This window comes from Staurois parvus, unplaced genomic scaffold, assembly GCF_062004578.1.
Source record: "Staurois parvus isolate SC_StPar_1 unplaced genomic scaffold, SC_StPar_1.0 ptg000249l, whole genome shotgun sequence".
Taxonomy (NCBI): domain Eukaryota; kingdom Metazoa; phylum Chordata; class Amphibia; order Anura; family Ranidae; genus Staurois; species Staurois parvus.
In genome coordinates, this window is record NW_028318045.1 from 13,254,207 (window position 1) to 13,275,036 (window position 20,830).

Below are 20,830 nucleotides of genomic sequence, written 5' to 3' on the forward strand. Positions count from 1 at the left end.
TATTACAGGTGTACCTTGGTTTACAAATTTAATGCGTTCTGCAGGATGTTTCGTATTGTGGAAAATTCGTAAACTGAAACGCAGTTTCCCATAGGAATGCATTGAAAACCAATGAATCTGTAACAGAGGTCAGAAAAAAGTGAAAAAAAAGTATTTTATCTGTTCAAAACTCTTTATAAAGTGCACTTTAAAGGCACAAATACTGTACAGGGACATGATTAAAAAAAATTTGTAAATGCATTGAAAACCTAATAATTCATTCCAAAGGTCAGAAAAAAGTAAAAAAAAGTCTTATCTGCTTAAAACTCTTTATAAAGTGCACTTTAATGGCATAAATACTGTATAGGGACATGATTACAAAACAATTTGTAAATGCATTAAAAACCAATTAATCCGTTCCGGAGGTCAGAAAATCAGAAAAAAGTGCAAAAAAAGTCTTATCTGTTCAAAACTCTTTATAAAGTGCACTTTAAAAGGCATGGGGCTGGCACTATAAACATTTCATATTGCGAAAAGAATTTGTAAACCGAGGCATTATTTTCAATGTATTTTCATTCGTAAACCGAAAATTACGTTAACCAAGGCGTTACGCCTGTACTTGGTTTAATATCAGTATGCAATGCTCTGCCCTAGTTGGGCTAAATTAGTTTTTTGGCTATACTGTACTTAGTGGAATGGTGATCAGGTGCTTGGTCTGGTCAAGGTTCCCTAAGCTTGGTAATTGATTGCTCCTGTCTGCTTCTGAAAGACGATTCCAGAAAATACAGTAGGAGGGTCAACAGCTTAATTATGAATATTTATGGGACCCCAGCCAATTCTTGGGAAGGGACACCCAGAAGGTGGCTGGGGAGATGGTAAATGTTTGAGAGGCCTGTTCAGCAGAGTTATACTCCTGGGGCTGCTGGCCCCTGGAAGGTAGCTAGTGTGTATTAATGAAAAGGGATGGTCAGCTAAGGGAGCTCTTAGCTTGTGCTTAGTAGTGATGGGCCAAACGCCCCCGTTTGGTTCATGGACACATATTTGAACATAACGAACGTTTGACCGCAAACTTCAAACAGAGGGGACAATTCACTAAGTGGTATCTTGCCGCATCTGAGTATGCGATAAGACACCGCACGGCTACTAAACACTTTCTTTATTGTTTCAGCTGTCAGCGGAGTTCCCCGCTGACAGCTGAATGTGTATACTTAGTGTTATGCCCTATATATAACACTGATATCTGTACACTGAGTGCCTTTCCATATATATCACTGACATCTGTACACTGAGTGCCACTCAGTGTTCAGATATCAGTGTTTTATACAGGGAATAGCACGCAGTGTACAGACATCAGTGAGATATATAGGGAATAGTAGTCAATGTGTACAGATATCAATGTTATATATAGGGAATAGCAGTCAGTGTACAGATATCAGTGTTATATATAGGGAATAGTCAGTGTACACATATCAGTGTTATATAACACTGATATCTGTACACTGACTGCTATTCCCTATATATAACACTGATATCTGTACACTGGCTGCTATTCCCTATATATAACACTGATATCTGTACACTGACTGCTATTCCCTACATATAACACTGATGTCTGTACACTGAGTGCCATTCCCTATCCCGACCCTACATCTAATAACCCTGATTTCTATATACACTGAGTGGCACTCAATGTACAGATGTCAGTGTTATATTTAGGAAATAGCACTAAGTGTAAAGATGTCAGTGTTATATAACACTGATATCTGTACATTAGTGTTATTCCCTATATATAACACTAATATTTATACTCTGAGTGCCTTTCCCAATATATATATCACTGACATCTATGCCACTTTTCATATTAAACATTTTCTATAGTAAACATTTTTTTTGAACACAGTGTAGAGAAATGATGTGACAAATGCATGTAATGCGGACAGTGCAATATGTAGATGGGCCTTTGTGTGGGTGTGGCTTGAGTGTCGGCAGGGACACCGGGAGCCCCATGATCCCCGATTGCCCAGGGGCCCCATGAGTTGTCAGTCTGCCCCTGGCTGTTACAAAACAATTTTGTCTAAGATTTGTCCTCCTGCTAGTTTCTCCTAATGTTTTGAAGTATCAAGCACCCATGCCCCTCTCCTGTTCAAGTTTTCTTCAATAAATCCTACATTCATCAGTGTGCTTAGAACTGTGTTTGGGTCTAGCAACCATTGTACTGTAGTAAGGGAGACCTGGTCATTCTCAGCTACCCCTCCAGGGGTAACGCTGCAGGTGTATGGCCAATTTAGGTCTGTTATTTTTCAGCTTCCTTTAACACACCAAGCTGTCCAGCATAAATGGCAGATGGAGGATTTACCAATGTCAGGGGTGCTTACAATTGTAATTTTTTATTCATTTATGTAAAACCTTTATCCCGAAAGGAATAAAAAAAACTGTATTAGCTGGAATTCAGCTTTAATTTGTTAGTCAAGTTCATCTAAAGTTGGTAGAGCATCTAACACTACCCTCTCCCCGGATTGACAATGCTGCTAAACAAAGGTGTCACTGTTGCTCCTCCAATGGAATGGAGACACACTAAGAGAGGAAGTATGTTACTGGCAGGATCACCAGGTGACAATAACGGCCTAAAAAACAGAAGACAGTTGCAGCTACCACATTTAAGGATCGATAAGCTGTAATATGTTATATTTTTGGTTTTGGATTTAAAACCACTTTAAACATCAACTTAACAGACAAGAAAGTGATCTATGCTAAAATGTTAAGGTGTTCCCTGGCAGTTGACGCTGACTGAGGAACAAAATCTAAGTTGCAGTTGGTGCTCATGGTTCCTGATGGTGGAGATGGGCCAGGAACCCTAGTGGTCCCAGATTTGTTCACTGCAAGCTGTCACACGGTCTCAACTTTCAAGATTGCCCCTTCATGGGGATAGCTGGAACAGAGTACCAAGGAAAGTCCTAGCTCGAATACTGAGAATAGCATACCATGAACACAGGCCAGGAGGAATTTGCACATAGGTGAGGACAAGTGACAGAGAAAGGATGGAAGAACCCTGAATATAGGCGAAGATTATCACTAGAATGGCAATAGGATTCAAAAGAACTGAAAGAACCAGGATGAACTTTCTTGCTTAGTTAGTGTTCCTGTGCATTAGACAAAAGTCATATCTGCCACTGGTGATGTCAGAGACATGCTGGTTTGTTCCTTCTACACATTCTTAGATTGTAAGCTCCAAGGAGCAGGGCCCTCCTAACCCTCTTGTATTGAACTGTATTGTTGCTGTATTGTCTCCCGTTATATTGTAAAGCGCTGAGCAAACTGTTGGTGCTATATAAATAATAATATCAGGGGCGCCCCTAGGGTTGGTGTCACCCGGTGTGGTAACGTGGTGTCACTCGTCCAGAGGTGGGCGATCGCTGTCGCTCACACACAGCTGAGCAAACTGTTGGTGCTATATAAATCCTGTATAATAATAATTGTGTTTTGGCCAATGAGATGACTGGGGCACTCATCTAACAGCAGACCTGACCAGTGGAGCCAGAAGCTCAAAGTAATCTCCCTGGTGCCTACCAACTGTGGCACAAAAGTCATACTTGGGAGCAGAGGCGGACTGACCATTTGGAAACTCGGGCACTGCTCGAGGGGCCGGGGTCAGTAGGGGGCCCCATGAGATGCCCCTGGTACCTTTTTCATAGACGTTTTTGAGTTTGGGCAAGGACACAGGGGCCCCATGATCCCCTATTGCCCGGGGGCCCCATAAGTTGTCAGTCCGCCCCTGCTTGGGGGCATTTGGTTCCCCTAAATGGGTGTCTCTGGAGGAATAAGGACTGATTCTATGACACAAGTGGGTTTGGGTTCCAGTCCTTGGCTTAAAATGATCAGGAGAGGGCATCTTCTTTAGTTTATTTTCTGTTAGATGATATGCGAGTGTAAAGTCAAGCTGTGAAAAGACAAAGAGGCTGATTTACTAAAGAAGTTCTCAAAAATTGTGTGAATGTTCAGTTTAATTATCCAATCATGTGAAAAACAAATTCCTCTTCACTTTGAATACCCAGTTATGTGTAGATGCATTTCACATAATTGGATAATTAAAGTGAACCATTTATTCAGTGACGATTCTAAACTTCTTCTCAAAGTCTCTGTGGCCTGGATTCAACTCTCTCTGTGGGTACTGAAGGATTTTGGATTCTGTATAAATGGTTACGCATTAATGGACTACTTCTAGTAGGTGATTCTACTCCTCCAGAGCTAGTTTGTGTGTGTGAGTCTTAATAATGGACTTCTCTTATTTGCTCCTTGTTGGTCTGTTTGTAAGTGTCCCCTAGCTGCCAGTCATGGCCATGCTATGCAGCCGGGGCCTTACAATAAACCAGGGCACCTAAAATGAAATTAATCATCTGTAGTATTATTATTATTATTATACAGTATTTATAAAGCTGTGGGGGATGGAGTGGTAGGAAGAGTGGAGGAGGTCGGCAAAGTAGCAGGGGGTGGGTTAGGCTTCTCTGAAGAGATGGGTTTTCAGGGTGCGCCTAAAGGAGAAGAGAGTAGGTGATAATCTGTTGGGTTGGGGCAGGGAGTTCCAGAGGATGGGTGACACCCTGGAGAAGTCCTGGAGGCGGGCATGGGAGGAGGAGACCAGGGAACTAGAGAGAAGGAGGTCTTGTGAGGAGCGGAGTGTGCGTGCTGGGTGGTACTTAGATATTAGGTCAGTGATGTAGTTCGGGGCAGTGTGGTGGACGCCTTTGTACGTCAGTGTTAGGATATTGAATTTGATCCGTTGCGCAATCGGGAGCCAGTGGAGGGATTGGCAGAGGGGGGTGGCGGAAACGGAGCAGTTGGAAAGGTGAATGAGTCTGGCAGCCGTATTCAGGATCGACTGAAGCGGGGATAGCCAGCGGCGAGGCAGGCCAGTAAAGAGGGAGTTGCAGTAGTCGAGTCGTGATATGATGAGGGAGTGGATGATATTCTGGATGCCTGCTGCATTCTACATGTTTGCTAGCCGCATTGTTTTTATTGCTCAACATCTGTTAAATGCAATAAAATATCTGTTAATCCTGCCAGAAATCCAGTAAACTCATAAGGTCTTGTGCTTTCTGCATTACTAAAATCCCAAGCTTGTTTCAGCCCTGCCCAGTTCATCTCTGTGAACTACAGAACACCCCCTTCCCCCATGTAATGGAAAGGAGAAGGTGTTCTGTAACCCATATCAACAGCAAGCAGCCTAGTGTCACAGCACTGCTACTGCATACATACAGTGTGATAAATGTATTATTTTTTTTAAATGCAAACAGTGTGTGTATCTGAATTGGACCTGGTATAATCGCTGTATAGCAGAGATCAGATTTGGGGAGGGAAAATCAGCATAAGAAGCCAAGAAGATGTGCTGCAGTGCTCATGTGCTAACAAGTACCATGCATTAAAGGAGGAAAGTGCAGAGTGACAGAGAGATGAACACATCAGCCTGCTGTTTCACCCATCACAGGTCAGTCAAAGACAAGGCTGAGCTGGGTCACAGAGCTGTAAAAATCTCAGGAGTGGATGGACAGACGTACAATCCTTTTGGCATGTAAAACAGCTCTTATATATGTATGATATCTGTGTATTTCGCTGTTTGCCTGGAGTTCAGCTTTAACTACAGCTGTCAAGATCTGCATAAAAGAGTGCCCTGGATTTTGAGGCTCCCAGAGCACAAAGGGAAAATTTCACAGTATGTAGGGGCACCTCCAGATGCCTGTTTTTATGTCCCGCTGATACTCTCTATGGTTCAAAGCGTTTAAAGTTTTCCTTTAATTAAGCGGAGGTTTCTTTTACTTTTATGTGTGAGATTCATATAGTTTTATCAAGTCATAGGGTAAAAATAGATTTAGTTGCTTCATAATGCAGCATATTGAAAAATCTCTAGCTCCGCAGCTGTTGTCCTACTTATTTTAACAACAAAATGTATTTTTATATATAAGTTCAGTTCAGCTGAGATACGGCAGAGACGGATGCTGTAAACCCACAGATCATTCTTGATAGCTATAAAACCATCTCTGACTCCAGAAAATAAAACGAACACTAACCTTCAATGTGCTTTATTTTATATTTAGAAATATAGAGGTGTTGAAAATAAAAAAATATATAATTTTTTTTGTATTAAATTGTGTTTTCATCTTTGGCTCAGCTGGACTCCAGGTGACTCTGCTTCGTCCAAATTCTCTTTTTCATGAAGATTTCAGCAAGTTTTTGTGTTTGAGGAACAGGCTGTACAAAACTCGCAGGGTGGTTTTTAAATCTCTGTTCACAATCTCTATAGATGGCAGAAAACGGAAAAGTAGCAGGCAAGATAAAAAATAAATTTATAATTCAATGTAAAATGTTAGCAGGAATTATTGATGATAACTTATCTATTTTAGAACATTTTTATTACTCTGATGACTGCTATGAGATGAAGGAATGTACTTTATGGTTTTGTGATAGATTTGAAGAGCTTCAAGTGAAATATTTCTCCCTAAAGCGATATATTTAAATACAGGTAATCTATACATACCTCCTTCACCCTAAGTTCACACCTAAGCATTTTCTCAGCGTTTTGCATTTTGCAGAAACCCAGTACAGTTCATTTAACATGATTTCCTATTGGATAGGTTCACATCTCCACATTTTTACTTGTTGCATTTTTTGGAAAGGGTCAGGGACATTTTTGAATGCAAAACGTTGCAATTTTGGTTCTATAGACTTCAATGGGAATGCTGCAGAAAAGCATGTATTGTGTTTTTGTTGCGTTTTTATGCGTTTTTGCAACATTTTTGATGCATTTTTGCATTTAAAATCTGCCTAGCAACAAGAAAAAAAATGAAATAAAAACGCGTCAAGTGCAAAAATTCAACACAAAACGCAATGCAGAAACACCTGAAATGCAACCGGCTTAGCTGTGAGCCTAGGGTTAACCAGGACAATTGCAAAGTTAAGCAAACTGATCAGTTTAGAGCAGGGTTTCTCAATCAGGATTCCGTAGAACCCTAGAGTTTTTCTAGAGATTGTTAGGGGTTCCTTGAGCAATGAGAAATTTCTGACTCTTAGATAAGTTCCCACTGACACAATTAACCTTCTTTAGCTATCTGTAAGAGGGCGATTATTCACAATGACCACAAGTGTAAGGAGCATTCTTCTCACTGACTATCACACTAATGTACTGTGACCTGGTAATTTAATAGCTTTTAGCTAAAGCTAAATAGTTATTTCTAGGGTCTTTCACAGGGGCAGACTGACAACTCATGGGGCTCCCGGGCAATAGGGGATCATGGGGCCCCTGTGTCCTTGCCCTTGCCCAAACTCAAAAAAGCCTATGAAAAAGGTACCAGGGGCATCTCATGGGGCCCCCTACTGACCCCGGGCCCTCGGGCAGTGCCCTAGTTTCCAAATGGTCAGTCTGCCCCTGGTCTTTCATGTTCTACGTTTTTGCAGTACATTTTCAAATGATTCCTACAGCACTAAATTATTTTTTTTCTATTTGGGTGGAAGGGATTGAGCAACATATATTTCAGTTCTACCTAGCATGATCTGTTTCACTAAGTCAGGGGTGCCCAACCGGTGGCCTGTAGAGCCCTCTGATATGGCCTGTGACCTCCTGCTCATGTCAGAAAGCCTAGATCATAGGTTGTCAACCCGCCATCCCAGAGCAGCAGTGTTGTGAATGGAGCCAGCGGTAAAGGAAGCATTTGGCTGCGGAGGGAGCAGAGCCTCATAAGCCAATTCTTCCTGTATAGTGCCGGGTCCTGTCACAGGTGGAGTGATATTAAATGCACTCCACCTGGGACAGCAACAGTCGGTGATACCTGAAGAAAGGGTGATTCCTGAATGGAAGACTTATTAAAGGTCAATTTATTACTGAAATCACAGTGTATATATGGGCATATATGTTCTGCAGTGGTTACTGGGCTGCTTTCAAACTAATCCGTAGGTGCGGTCCAGTGCACATGTGGGTTACCTGCACTGAGCCATATACTTCTGTTATTACCTGCGGGTTTGGTGCACTTTCAGAAAGTGCACCACACCTGTAGGTTATAATAGAAGTCTATGGCAAAATGCAACTATCGCGCTGGAAAACTATAGGTGCACTGCACTGCACCCACGGTGCAAATAAGTTGCAGCACATCAGTGTGAAAGCAGCCTTAGACCCCTTTAACATGTTTGGTCCAATCGGGTTCGCCTATCCGTTTTCAGGTGAACCCAATCGGACCCTTTATTCACATCTATGGAGCAGCAGATCTAAATGGACTTGTGTCCTACCTTCAATCTGATACACTAAAAAAAACAGAAAGGAATCCATCCCCTTCTGTCTGGGTGGATCAGAGTGTCCACAGAGTAGAGTGGGCTTGTCCGTGTCCGCTGTGCATATGGAGTGGACACGGACCTGTCTGCTGCCCGCTCTGCTCACTGTGGTCCGTGACCGCTTACCAAGACTCTTAAGTGGCCCTCACTCTTCAAAAAGTTGGGCATCCCTGCACTAAGCCATATGATGATTGCATTATTTGCAAGGTATACTTTCAGAGACTGTCAAAACTGTGGTCAACTCAGGATGGTATACCACTCACTTGCCCACCAGATACTGTCAAGCCAGTGGCCAACTAAGGACTATAATTTGTACTTTCCACTTGATCACTGGTTTGCCAATGCCCAATAACCAACTAAGCACAGTAAACTTTCCATGGGATTCCCACTGTGATCAACCAAGGACAGAACATTTTCTACTTTGTCACTGGGGATTGGCAAAACAGTGGTTAACCCAGGACAGTATACAGTACATTCCAGAAGTGTAACTAGAACCTTCAGGGCCCCAGTTCAAGAATTCATGAAGGGCCCCCCTGAGCCCTGGCTAAGGCCCTTTCCTCTGAGCCCAGTGGTGGAATTCAAGGGCTCAGTCGCAAATGCAAGTTTTTTATTTTTGTGGGGGGATTTTTTTTACCATTTTTTTAAATTTTTTTTGACAATATATTTTCTTTTAATATTTTCTACATTTGTTTAGGCTTTGGTGAAATAGCAGGGGTTTAAATAGACCTCTGATGTTCCAACTTTGAGACAGAGAAACGAAATTGAGGACGCAGCCTTAAGTCTCCATCTCTGCAACCTCAGCTGCACAGAATGAATGGACAGGAATAGCTCTGTACTTTTATTGTAGTATAGATTTATCTTGCATGGGATTACTGGAGGATTATTTTAGGAGTTAGTGCACTGTTTTCCTTTGTTTATTTTTCCATAGGGTGAAGCAGCGCAGGAGTGTGAGCCTTTTCACTTATTGTTTTCACTGAGCCACCCTCTAGAGACCTGTTAACTCTAAGCCATTCCAGACTGGTTAGCATAAGCTGTACTGGCTAGTAGAGATTGTAGAGTTATACAACCTGGCCTTTCAGAAAATGGGCAATGTATTTTCCTTCAGACCTCCCAGGCCTGGGTAATAATGATGATGATATAATAATTATGATGATAATAATGAGTACGGATTCTGTAACACATAATGGTCCACCTGGGAATGGCAAAGGCTTTTTAATTTTTCAGCGGTTATTATAGCTGTGTGGCTATAGACTGGTTGACTCTTTGTTTTGCAAACTTAGAGGAATATAAACGGCTACACATCGGATGATTAGAAAATATATTTTGCATTTGCAACACTGACCTGCAGGATCCACTGGGTTTGTTAAGATCCCTCCATCCGTAAGGTGATCCAGGGCAAGGCTAACATTGTGGAGCTGACAAACAGAACATATATGGTTTTCATAATGCCAGAAGCAGAATTATAAATTAATCTAATATCTTAAACAATAAAGCTTAGACACATAGTTACCCAAAGTAACCAATCACTGATCTTTTTTTTGTTGGCACACTAAAATGGAAAACAATTGGGTATTCTGGTTTACTTCTATTCAGGCGCGGACTGACCATTTGGAAACTCGGGCACTGCCCGAGGGCCCGGGGTCAGTAGGGGGCCCCATGAGATGCCCCTAGTACCTTTTTCATAGGCTTTTTTGAGTTTGGGCAAGGACACAGGGGCCCCATGATCCCCTATTGCCCAGGGGCCCCATGAGTTGTCAGTCCGCCCCTGCTTCTATTTGAATATCTTCATTGCACCTTTCACTGCTCATTTGAAAAACTGAGTAGTGTTGAAACAACCATCCAGTATTTAATTACTAGGGGCCCTCAAAAGGTAACTTATTGACCAAGAAAGATCATTGAGGGCCTTCACTACCAATAATCAAGGCTTGAGGCAGCCAGGGGCAACTTTCCTACAAAAATGTGTTTTTTTTCTAAAGGAAAACTGTAAAACTTTGAATACTGTTTCCTTAGATACACCTGAAATGTATTTAGCCAATTTCAACTAAAAGATGAGTTGGTTGTTATATCTTACAAGTGAGAATAACACATTTTAAAAGAACATTGAGAATGACACAGTAATGATCAATGTCTGTATGTAGGTTCCAAAACATGCGGATATTAAAAAAATAATGCATTGACTGAATCGTTCTTTTTCCCGCGATATCGGCAGAAGCAAAGACTGGTCATATTAATCCAGGAACAGACAATTTCCAGATGACAGCTAGCGGTTCTGTCTGTCCTCCTGACCATCAAGGCTTGCATCTCATAACTGAACACATGCCTCGGCAAAGCTGTACAAACACACTTCAGATGACTTGTCACTGACTTCACTCGGAGACAAACTATCTCTGCAACGCCAATGACTCCTTTAGGGGAAATTTACATAAATTACATATTTCCACCTGATTGATGAAAGATTCATGAGCCTCTGGCGGGACTCTGATTCTCCTGACTGAGTGCGTTGCCGAGCAAACATTTTATTTATTCTGTCACTCAAATCAAAACATTTGTGCAGGATCTGAATAGTCTTCTGTTTCCCCCTGTCTGTCAGCGCTGATAGAGGAATGCAAACCTCAAATCAAGTTGTCAGGCTGTCATTCCCTGGCTGCGATTCTTGTAATCAGGCTAAAAGTGGGTGGGCGACTGCCCCACTTCTGTGTACGCCTGGAAGTTGGGGAGATGTTTTTCTTTTCTGGAAAGGAGCAATCTGACATTTTTCAGTGATTACAGTGATTAGCAAGGCTTGTGGAGTGGGAATCTGTTGGTGATGTGACTGTTCTTAAATTTGAAAAGGGAAATAAAATAGATGCTTCCTTTGCTTATTCAGTAAAGAAGCATACGTGTGTGTGTGTGGGGGGGGGGGGGATTTTAAGGTACTCCATCCCTTCTGGCCTAACTTATTTCTCTGTGACCTGCCCTGTCTCACTAACCCACATGCTGATAATTTTATAGAAGAAATATGTCATATCCGACACAGGATTTGCATGTCTGTCTATCCCGTCCTGAGATTTACACAGCTCTGCCACACAGCACAGTCCTATCTTGCAGGGCAGGAGACCTGATTTTCTCTGCTGCCGCTCAGTAACACTGTCACTGAGCAGTGAAAAAAGAAACAGATTGATGAGATCATCTCTCTGTTGTGCTCTTTCCTCTATTAGCATGCTCATTGCTAGCATATAAGCACTTAACATAATTTACTGGCTCCTCCTGCTGCTTATACCTTCTGTTTCAGTCTGAGCTCTGCTGCATGGGGGATTGAAATCAGCTGATAGCAAGTCAAAATCAAGTACTTACACTAGTTGTATTTTTAAAAATAGATACATTAATAGAGAACTGCTTTTGTTTCTTTTATATCTGCCAGAAGTTCAGCTTTTAAAGCGGAGTTCCGGCCCCTGCCCACCTCCCGAAAAAAAGTTAAAAGTCAGCAGCTACAAATGCTGTGGCTGCTGACTTCTAATAGTGGGGCACTTACTTGTCCATGCATCTGGCGGTGTCCCCACCCAAGCTAATTCTTCAACTGGTTGTTGGGTGCTGGTGCTGCCATCCTGACTAAGGGAAACCGGCAGTGAAGCCTTGCAACTTCACTGCCAGTTATCTACTGCACATGCGCAAAGCACGCTGTGCTTTGTGAATGGGCTGCAGTCCTCTGAGACCTTGGAAGTGTGTCAGAGGGCTGCGGGGAATGCCAATGTTTTGGCTCAGTTCACCGTGGCGAACTGAGCCAGAAGTTGGAGCGGGTTCCTGTCAAAACCAGGTACCTGCTCCCCCCCAAAAGGTTCCAAATGTAGCAGGGAAGGGGGGGGGAGAAGGCAGAAAAGCAGAGCTTCCACTTTTGGATGGAACGCCGCTTTATTGAGAATAAATAGTTTATCTCTATATATTTTCTAAATTTGTGTACTATGTTCAGGAGAATAAAAATTTTGGAAAATGTGTATTACCTTTTAAGTCAGATAAATATGAAAATACTGCACAAAAAAGCTTCACACTTAAAGAATATGTAAACCCAACATTTCATATTCCTGATATGTGCCTGCTGTACCATGTACACTGACCACACTGGACATGGGTGCTCAGCGTGATTAGATCTCTAGATGTGCTGGGAAATCAGCCAGCCCTCCTGCAATGATCAGACTTGTCCTGACACGTGCACCCCCTGCACAGCCAGTCGCGGGGAAGATCAGTGTTCTGCTGTTTCTCTTCCCCCAGCTCTTGTGTAGCTGAGAACAGAGGGTATGTGAAAAAAGGTATTTATAATGTTTTTTACATCTATGCAGAAATATTTGCCTTCCCTGACACAGGCTTTGATTGGGAGGGGTTGTGTGCCAGAGTCAGGCTGTGATTGGTTGGGGGGTATGGTGGCTGAACAAACTAGAGGTGTTCTCTACAGTACCTCTCAATGGCCAGCCAAACATTATAAACTGACCGTGCTAACACAGATCAGCTTCTGTGCTTTGTGTGGTCAGTTTAGAACAAGGAAGAAAGGTGACTGCCAGGTGATCAATCAGGAACTTCAGATGGAAGTTGTACATAAAAATTTATAAAACACATAGAAAAAATATTTAGGGTAACAAACACTTTACCAATATTTATGCCACATATGTCAGATCTCAGCTGAGCGTAGACTCACCTCTTATACTTTAAATGAAGATATCATGGCTAGATACACCACAAATACAGAATAACTGTTTGAAGTATAATAGGTCTACAGCTGGTAATATTCATTCAGAAACTCACCTTGTCTTCTTTTGATGCTGGACACAGGAAGAATGTAGATAGAGGTATAAAATAGCCCTCCACTTGTCCAATTAATAGCAGCAAAATGACCCCATCAGCAAACTGTAGAACAAAATATGACCAATATAAATGTAGTTACAGAAGGGCTTTGGTGTATCTACATTAACCACATAACATAGCCACAATGATATTTTAGAAAACCAACAAAAATTAAATACCTGTCACCCATTCCATTTTCAGCCTCAAACATGAAAGGATTCACAAAACCGGAAGTCACAATCACTTTGCAGCATGTCATAGATGGTGTGGGGGGGGGGGGGGGGCACAGACACAACAAGCCTCACTCTACCAATAATCTCAAACCAAGGTAGGCACAGGCAAAAAAATTATTCGGAGTGCCCAGTTTAGCTAATTTGCAGCTTTAGAATTGGAGACAAAACTATTCATATTCAATTTTTAAAGATCTTTGTTGAAGAGAGTCCTTGCTTGAAGCATACCTGTCAAGCCACCCATGCCTCCAAACATTGATCTTTTGAATTTAGCTAAGTCATGGTTGGTTAAATCATCAAAGTGTAATTGAAGACAGACCTATTTTTTTAGTCTTAGATAGAGTGGAGAGGAATTAGAACACCTGTCTGGTTATTATTGCTGTCTGTATTTGTCCTGATGACCATGGAGAGTAAGAAAAATCCCCCCAAAAAAAGCGCCTCCATCTAGATGTAGGGATTTATTAAAATTAATAAAAGACAATAAAAATGCACTCACTAGTTAAAAAGTGGTTTAAGGCTTGTCATAACTCATATAGACCTCCATAGGAACACCGTGAGCCTGCAGAGCTCGGCAGGCAAGTGCCTATCTGAAGCAGGGTTCTTGGTGGAAGTTCTTGGCTGTCAGGCTACAACATAGGCAGCAGTGGCTTCCAGGTGTAGCACAGAGATCCCATGGAGGTCTATATGGGTTTATGACAAGCCTTGATCCACATTTAACTAGTGAGAGGAAATTTATTGGCTTTTATTTGCTTTTATAAATCGCTACACCTAAATGGAGGCACCCTCTTGTGTTTGTTTTATATATTTGCATTGATATCAAGACCTAATCTGAGAGGTGCTGCATACATTTCACCTGGTGTTCCCCAGCACTCTCCTGGCCCTCTGCCCTGTTAAATGACAGTTGGGGTCTAGTCAGTGCAATAGCTTATTCATTTACATACGTTCTGCTGACTTTGGTGGGTTTTCATTTCACTTCCTGTCATGGCTATGGGACAAGGAGTGAAGGGAGATCCCCCAAAAGGAACACAGATAGCAAAAAAAAAAATTACCCTTTCTTACTCTATTCAAAATGAACAAAAATTGCCTTCAGTTCGACTTTAGTTGGCTTTTTGAATTACACAGGAATTTTAGCAGAATAGTCCTATCATGGCTCCCATCTTTTGCAAGGTACAGATATCTTATGAAAAATTCTGAAGTTATTTTTAATGCAGACATTACAAAATATTCAGAATTGCTAGAGCTACTGGCCTAGAAGAAAACCTTAGTCTATCTTCAAAATTGCAATTAGCCAAAAAGTTATTTTGGTCAACTTCTGTAAAATGGAAAAAAAAAAACTGTAAAGAGGAGGTCAAGGAGACATTGGTCTTAACCTGGGAGTCTAAGTCTGTCACAGTAAGACTCAAGTTTACCAGCTGTTTATTCACGAAATTCACAATGGCCTGTAGGGAAGCAAGAGAAACATGTTCTTAGATGAGTATTAATAAATAGTTTAGTGAGAGATTACTGTAATTGTTTAGCTAGAACATTCCCTTCTGCAAGTTTATTCAATATATTAGCAGGCATCATTGCAAAATCAAAGCTGGTACAATACACAGGCAGCCTGATGAGGGGTTGGAAACAGAGCTTGGTGTTCCCCGGTCAGGTGGTTATTTCACTTTTCAATAACCTTTTTTGTGTCCAGTAGAGCCTACTGACAACTTTTTGTCCGGTGGAGTCTACTGATAACTTTATGTCCAGGGGAGTCTATTAATAACTTTGTGTCCAGGGGAGTCTATTAATAACTTTGTGCCCAGTGGAGGCTACTGATAACTTTATGTGTAGGGGAGTCTATTAATAACTTTGTGTCCAGGGGAGTCTATTAATAACTTTGTATCCAGTGGAGGCTACTGATAACTTTATGTCTAGTTGAGTCTTCTGACAACTTTTTGTCCAGTGGAGTCCACTGATAACTTTATGTCCAGGGGGAGTCTATTAATAACTTTGTGTCCAGTGGAGTCTACTGATAACTTTATGTGCAGTTGAGTCTTCTGATAACTTTGTGTCCAGGGGAGTCTATTAATAACTTTGTGTCCAGTAGAGTCTACTGATAACTTTGTGTCCAGTAGAGTCTACTGATAACATTGTGTCCAATGGAGTCTTCTGATAACTTTGTGTCCAGGGGAATCTACTGATAACTTTCTGTCCAGGGAAGTGTACTGATAACTTTCTGCCCAGTGAAGTCTACTGATAACTTTGTGTCCAGGGGAGTCTTATGATAACTTTTTGTCCAGTGGAGTCTACATTTAGCTATGTCTCACTCTCCAGTGGTGTCTACCAATACCTTCCTTTCCAGTGGATTCTACTGATAACTTTGTGTCCAGGGGAGTCAACTAAAACTGTGTGTCCAGGGGAGTGTATTGATAATTTTAATATAATATTACTAATTACTTAGAGGGAGATTTACTAAAACTGGAACACTCAGAAACTGGCGCAGCTGTGCATGGTAGTCAACCAGCTTCTAGTGGAATCACTGGAGTCTTCTGATAACTTCCTGTCCAAGGGAGTCTATTAATAACTTTCTGTCCAGTAGAGTCTACTGATAACATTGTGTCCAGTGAAGTCTACTGATAACTTTGTGTCCAGTGGAGTCTACTGATAACTTTGTGTCCAGGGGAGTCTACTGATAACTTTGTGTCCAGGGGAGTCTACTAATAACTTTTTGTCCAGTGGAGTGTACTGATAACTTTCTTTCCAGTTGAGTCATCTGATAACTTTGTGGTAAGTGAAATCTTCTGATAACTTTCTGTCCAAGGAAGTGTACTGATAACTTTCTGCCCAGTGAAGTCTACTGATAACTTTGTGTCTAGGGGAGTCTTATGATAACTTTTTGTCCAGTGGAGTCTACATTTAGCTATGTCTCACTCTCCAGTGGTGTCTACCAATACCTTTCTTTCCAGTGGATTCTACTGATAACTTTGTGTCCAGGGGAGTCAACTAAAACTGTGTGTCCAGGGGAGTGTATTGATAATTTTAATATAATATTACTAATTACTTAGAGGGAGATTTACTAAAACTGGAACACTCAGAAACTGGCGCAGCTGTGCATGGTAGTCAACCAGCTTCTAGTGGAATCACTGGAGTCTTCTGATAACTTCCTGTCCAAGGGAGTCTATTAATAACTTTCTGTCCAGTAGAGTCTACTGATAACTTTGTGTCCAGTGGAGTCTACTGACACCTTTGTGTCCAGAGGAGTCTACTGATAACATTGTGTCCAGTGAAGTCTACTGATAACTTTGTGTCCAGTGAAGTCTACTGATAACTTTGTGTCCAGGGGAGTCTACTGATAACTTTCTTTCCAGTTGAGTCATCTGATAACTTTGTGTCAAGTGAAATCTTCTGATAACTTTCTGTCCAAGGAAGTGTACTGATAACTTTCTATCCAGGGAAGTGTACTGATAACTTTCTGCCCAGTGAAGTCTATTGATAACTTTTTGTCCAGTGGAGTCTACATTTAGCTTTGTCTCCAGTGTTGTCTACCAATACCTTTTGGCCAGTGGAGTCCACTGATAACTTTGTCTCCAGTGGAGTCTACTGATAACTTTGTGTCCAGGGGAGCCAACTAATAACTGTGTGTCCAGTTGAGTGTATTGATAATTTTAATATAATAATACTAATAACTTAGAGGGAGATTTACTAAAACTGGAACACTCAAAAACTGGCACAGCTGTGCATGGTAGTCAACCAGCTTCTAGTGGAGTCTTCTGATAACTTTGTGTCCAAGGGAGTCTATTAATAACTTTCTGTCCAGTGGAGTCTACTGACACCTTTGTGTCCAGAGGAGTCTACTGATAACATTGTGTCCAGTGAAGTCTACAGATAACTTTATGTCCAGTGGAGTCTACTGATAACTTTGTGTCCAGGGGACTCTACTAATAACTTTGTGTCCAGTTGAGTCATCTGATAACTTTGTGTCAAGTGAAATCTTCTGATAACTTTCTGCCCAGTGAAGTCTACTGATAACTTTGTGTCCAGGGGAGTCTTATGATAACTTTTTGTCCAATGGAGTCTACATTTAGCTATGTCTCCAGTGGTGTCTACCAATACCTTTTTGTCCAGTGGAGTTCACTGATAACTTTGTTTCCAGTGGAGTCTACTGATAACTTTATGTCCAGGGGAGCCAACTAATAACTGTGTGTCCAGTTGAGTGTATTGATAATTTTAATATAATAATACTAATAACTTAGAGGGAGATTTACTAAAACTGGAACACTCAGAAACTGGCGCATGGTAGTCAACCAGCTTCTAGTGGAATCAGTGGAGTCTTCTGATAACTTCCTGTCCAAGGGAGTCTATTAATAACTTTCTGTCAGGTGGAGTCTACTGATAACTTTCTGTCCAGTGGAGTCTACTGACACCTTTGTCTTCAGAGAAGTCTACTGATAACATTGTGTCTAGTGAAGTCTACTGATAACTTTGTGTCCAGTGGAGTCTACTGATAACTTTGTGTCCAGTGGAGTCTACTGATAACTTTGTGTCCAGGGGAGCCTACTGATAACTTTATGTCCAGGGGAGTCTACTAGTAACTTTGTGTCCAGTGGAGTCTACTGATAACTTTCTCTCCAGTTGAGTAATCTGACAACTTTGTCAAGTGAAATCGTCTGATAACTTTCTGTCCAGGGAAGTGTACTAATAACTTTCTGTCCAGGGAAGTGTACTGATAACTTTCTATCCAGGGAAGTGTACTGATAACTTTCTGCCCAGTGAAGTCTTTTGAAAACTTTGTGTCCAGGGGAGTCTTATGATAACTTTTTGTCCAGTGGAGTCTACATTTAGCTTTGTCTCCAGTGGTGTCTACCAATGCCTTTTTGTCCAGTGGAGTCAACTGATAACTTTGTCTCCAGTGGAGTCTACTGATAACTGTGTGTACAGTGGAGTCTACAGATAACTGTGTGTTCAGTGGAGTCTACTGATATTTTGTGTACAGTGGAGTCTATAACTTTGTGTTTAATGGAGTCTACTGAAAACTTTGCATCCAGTAGCAACCATTTATACTTTCAAGGTTTCATCACCATGAAAAATGATTTATAGAGGACTGGATTTCCCAGGTGGAGGCAGGACTTTGGAGAAATGAGAACCACTGGACTATGGCAATTCCCCAGCTGCTAGAGAAGTATCATTCAGGATCTCTACTGCTACTCATCTCCTCCCTGGTTGTATCAGTGAGCATGTATAGGAAGTGATCTACACTGGAATAGCTATACAAGATGGGGACCCATTGCTGACCTTGTACTAAAGACCCCATTCTACACCTGTCACCCTTAAGCCCATAGTATATTTCGCTTACTTTTAGGTAGAGAAAATTATCCATACTGTATATGACATGACAAAGTTAGACTAAAATATATGGAACCTTTATATATACACACACTATATAGCCAGAAGTATTGGGACATCCCTCCAAATCATTGGATTCAGGTGTTCCAATCACCTCCATGGCCACAGGTGTATAAAATCAAGCAGCTGGGCATACAGACTGCTTCTACAAACGTTTTTGAAAGAACGGGTCGCTCTCAGGAGCTCAGTGAATTCAAGCGTGGTACCGTGATAGATTGCCACCTGTGCAATAAGTCCATCTGTGAAATTTCCTTGCTACTAAATATTCCGCGGTCAACTATTAGTGGTATGATAACAAAGCGGAAGCAATTGGGTACAACAATAACTCAGCCACAAAGTGGTAGGCCACGTAAAATCACAGAGGAAGGTCATTGCATGCTGGAGCGCACAGAGGTCGCAAACTGTCTGCGGAGTCAATAGCTAAAGACCTCCAAACGTCATGTGGCCTTCAGATTAGCACAACAACAGGGCATAGAGAGCTTCATCCAAGCCTTATATCACCAATTTCAATGCAAATGCAAAGCGTTGGATGCAGTGGTGTAAAGCATGCCCCCACTGAACTCTAGAGCAGTGGAGACGTGTTCTCTGGAGTGATGAATCACGCTTCTGTCTGGCAATCTGATGGACGTGTCTGGGTTTGGAGGTTGCCAGGAGAACGGTACTTGCCTGACTGCATTGTGCCAAGTGTAAACTTTGGTGGAGGGGGGATTATGGTTGTTTTTCAGGGGTTGGGCTTGGCCCCTTAGTTCCAGTGAAGGGAATTCTTAAGGCGTTAGCATACCAAGACATTTTGGACAATTTCATGCTCCCAATTTTGTGGGAACAGTTTGGGGATGGCCCCTTCCTGTACCAACATGACTGCGCACCAGTGCACAAAGCAAGGTTCTTAAAGACATGGATGAGTGAGTTTAGGGTGGAGGAACTTGACTGGCCTGCACCTGACCTCAACCCGATAAAACACCTTTGGGATGAATTAGTGCAGAGACTGTGAGCCAGGCCTTCTCATCCAGCATCAGTGCCTGAGCTCACAAATGCACTTCTGGAAGAATGGTCAAACATTCCATATACACACTCCTAAACCTTGTGGACAGCCTTCCCAGAAGAATTGAAGTTGTCATAGTTGCAAAGGGTGGGCCAACTCAATATTGAACCCTATGGACTAAGACTGGGTGTGCCATTAACGTTCATGTGTGTGTAAAGGCAGGCGTCCCAATACTTTTGGAAATATAGTGTATATAAAATATCTTCAGCTCTTCTTGCATGGCTACTGTAGCAAAGGTTAGAGTTACTTCAGCAGCCATTTTGAAAAGTTTACCAGTAAAATTTTAAGGAACAGATAGAAAAAAACCCAAATCTAATTAAATATAATTAAGACATTATAGAAATATCAACAAATATGCCACAGAGAAACCCTTTGGTGCTCATGATTGTTGCACTTGCCCCCAACCCCCCATACTTATATAAATTACCTGTTTCACATCATTTATCCTGTCTGGGTTCAGTTCAAAAAGTTGGTTAAATGGATCCTTATCTAGGACAGGAAAAGATGGTAAATTAAATAAAAATGTACTACTACAAACATAGAGGCTTTGCTTACACAGATTATATGCTTGGACAAACACTGCACAAAGGTTATATTGTCTTTTTTAATGTTGTTAGATTTTATTAGATTTGAGTATTTTATAGAACATACAGGGAGATCTATCAATTCAAGCACACAGCAAAGCAATGTGGCAAAGCCCACTAGGAAGCTGTCACCTGCCATAGGCCAATCACCTGCAATGGCCGAAGCATTTCCTGCCCTGCAGCTGCACTCATACAGGTCCCATATATACAAGCAGCTGCAGGGCAAGGAATACCCCTGCAACAAATGATTGGTCCATTACAGGTGTTCATCTCTGCTAAACAGGTGCAATGGAACTTCTTTACTTCATCTTGTGTCACTGGAACATGAAGTGGGGGGAAATCTACCCAGTTGGGAAACAGACATTATTAAAAAGCTGACAGGTTGCTCTAATCCTCCGTTCTCTAGAATTATAACCAACAAAGACCACAGCAGTCCCTCTGTATTGACTTCTACTTTTACTTTACTGTAATTGTCTTGCTTTAAAGTATATCTGTCA

General features: G+C 41.6%; 1 protein-coding gene across 1 annotated transcript in view; it reads right to left on the minus strand.

Annotated features, from left to right (window-relative positions):
• Positions 1-6,037: 6,037 nt before the first annotated feature.
• Positions 6,038-20,830, minus strand: part of PARVG (parvin gamma) — a 65,077-nt gene continuing 50,284 nt past the window's right edge. Inside the window, exons 9-13 of the mRNA XM_089680794.1 lie at positions 20,177-20,238; positions 14,705-14,773; positions 13,066-13,167; positions 9,635-9,707; positions 6,038-6,268 (exon numbers count right to left, since the gene is read on the minus strand). Of these exons, the coding sequence (XP_089536920.1) occupies positions 6,183-6,268; positions 9,635-9,707; positions 13,066-13,167; positions 14,705-14,773; positions 20,177-20,238 (392 nt within the window). The 3' untranslated portion in view covers positions 6,038-6,182. The remainder of the gene's footprint in view (positions 6,269-9,634; positions 9,708-13,065; positions 13,168-14,704; positions 14,774-20,176; positions 20,239-20,830) is intronic.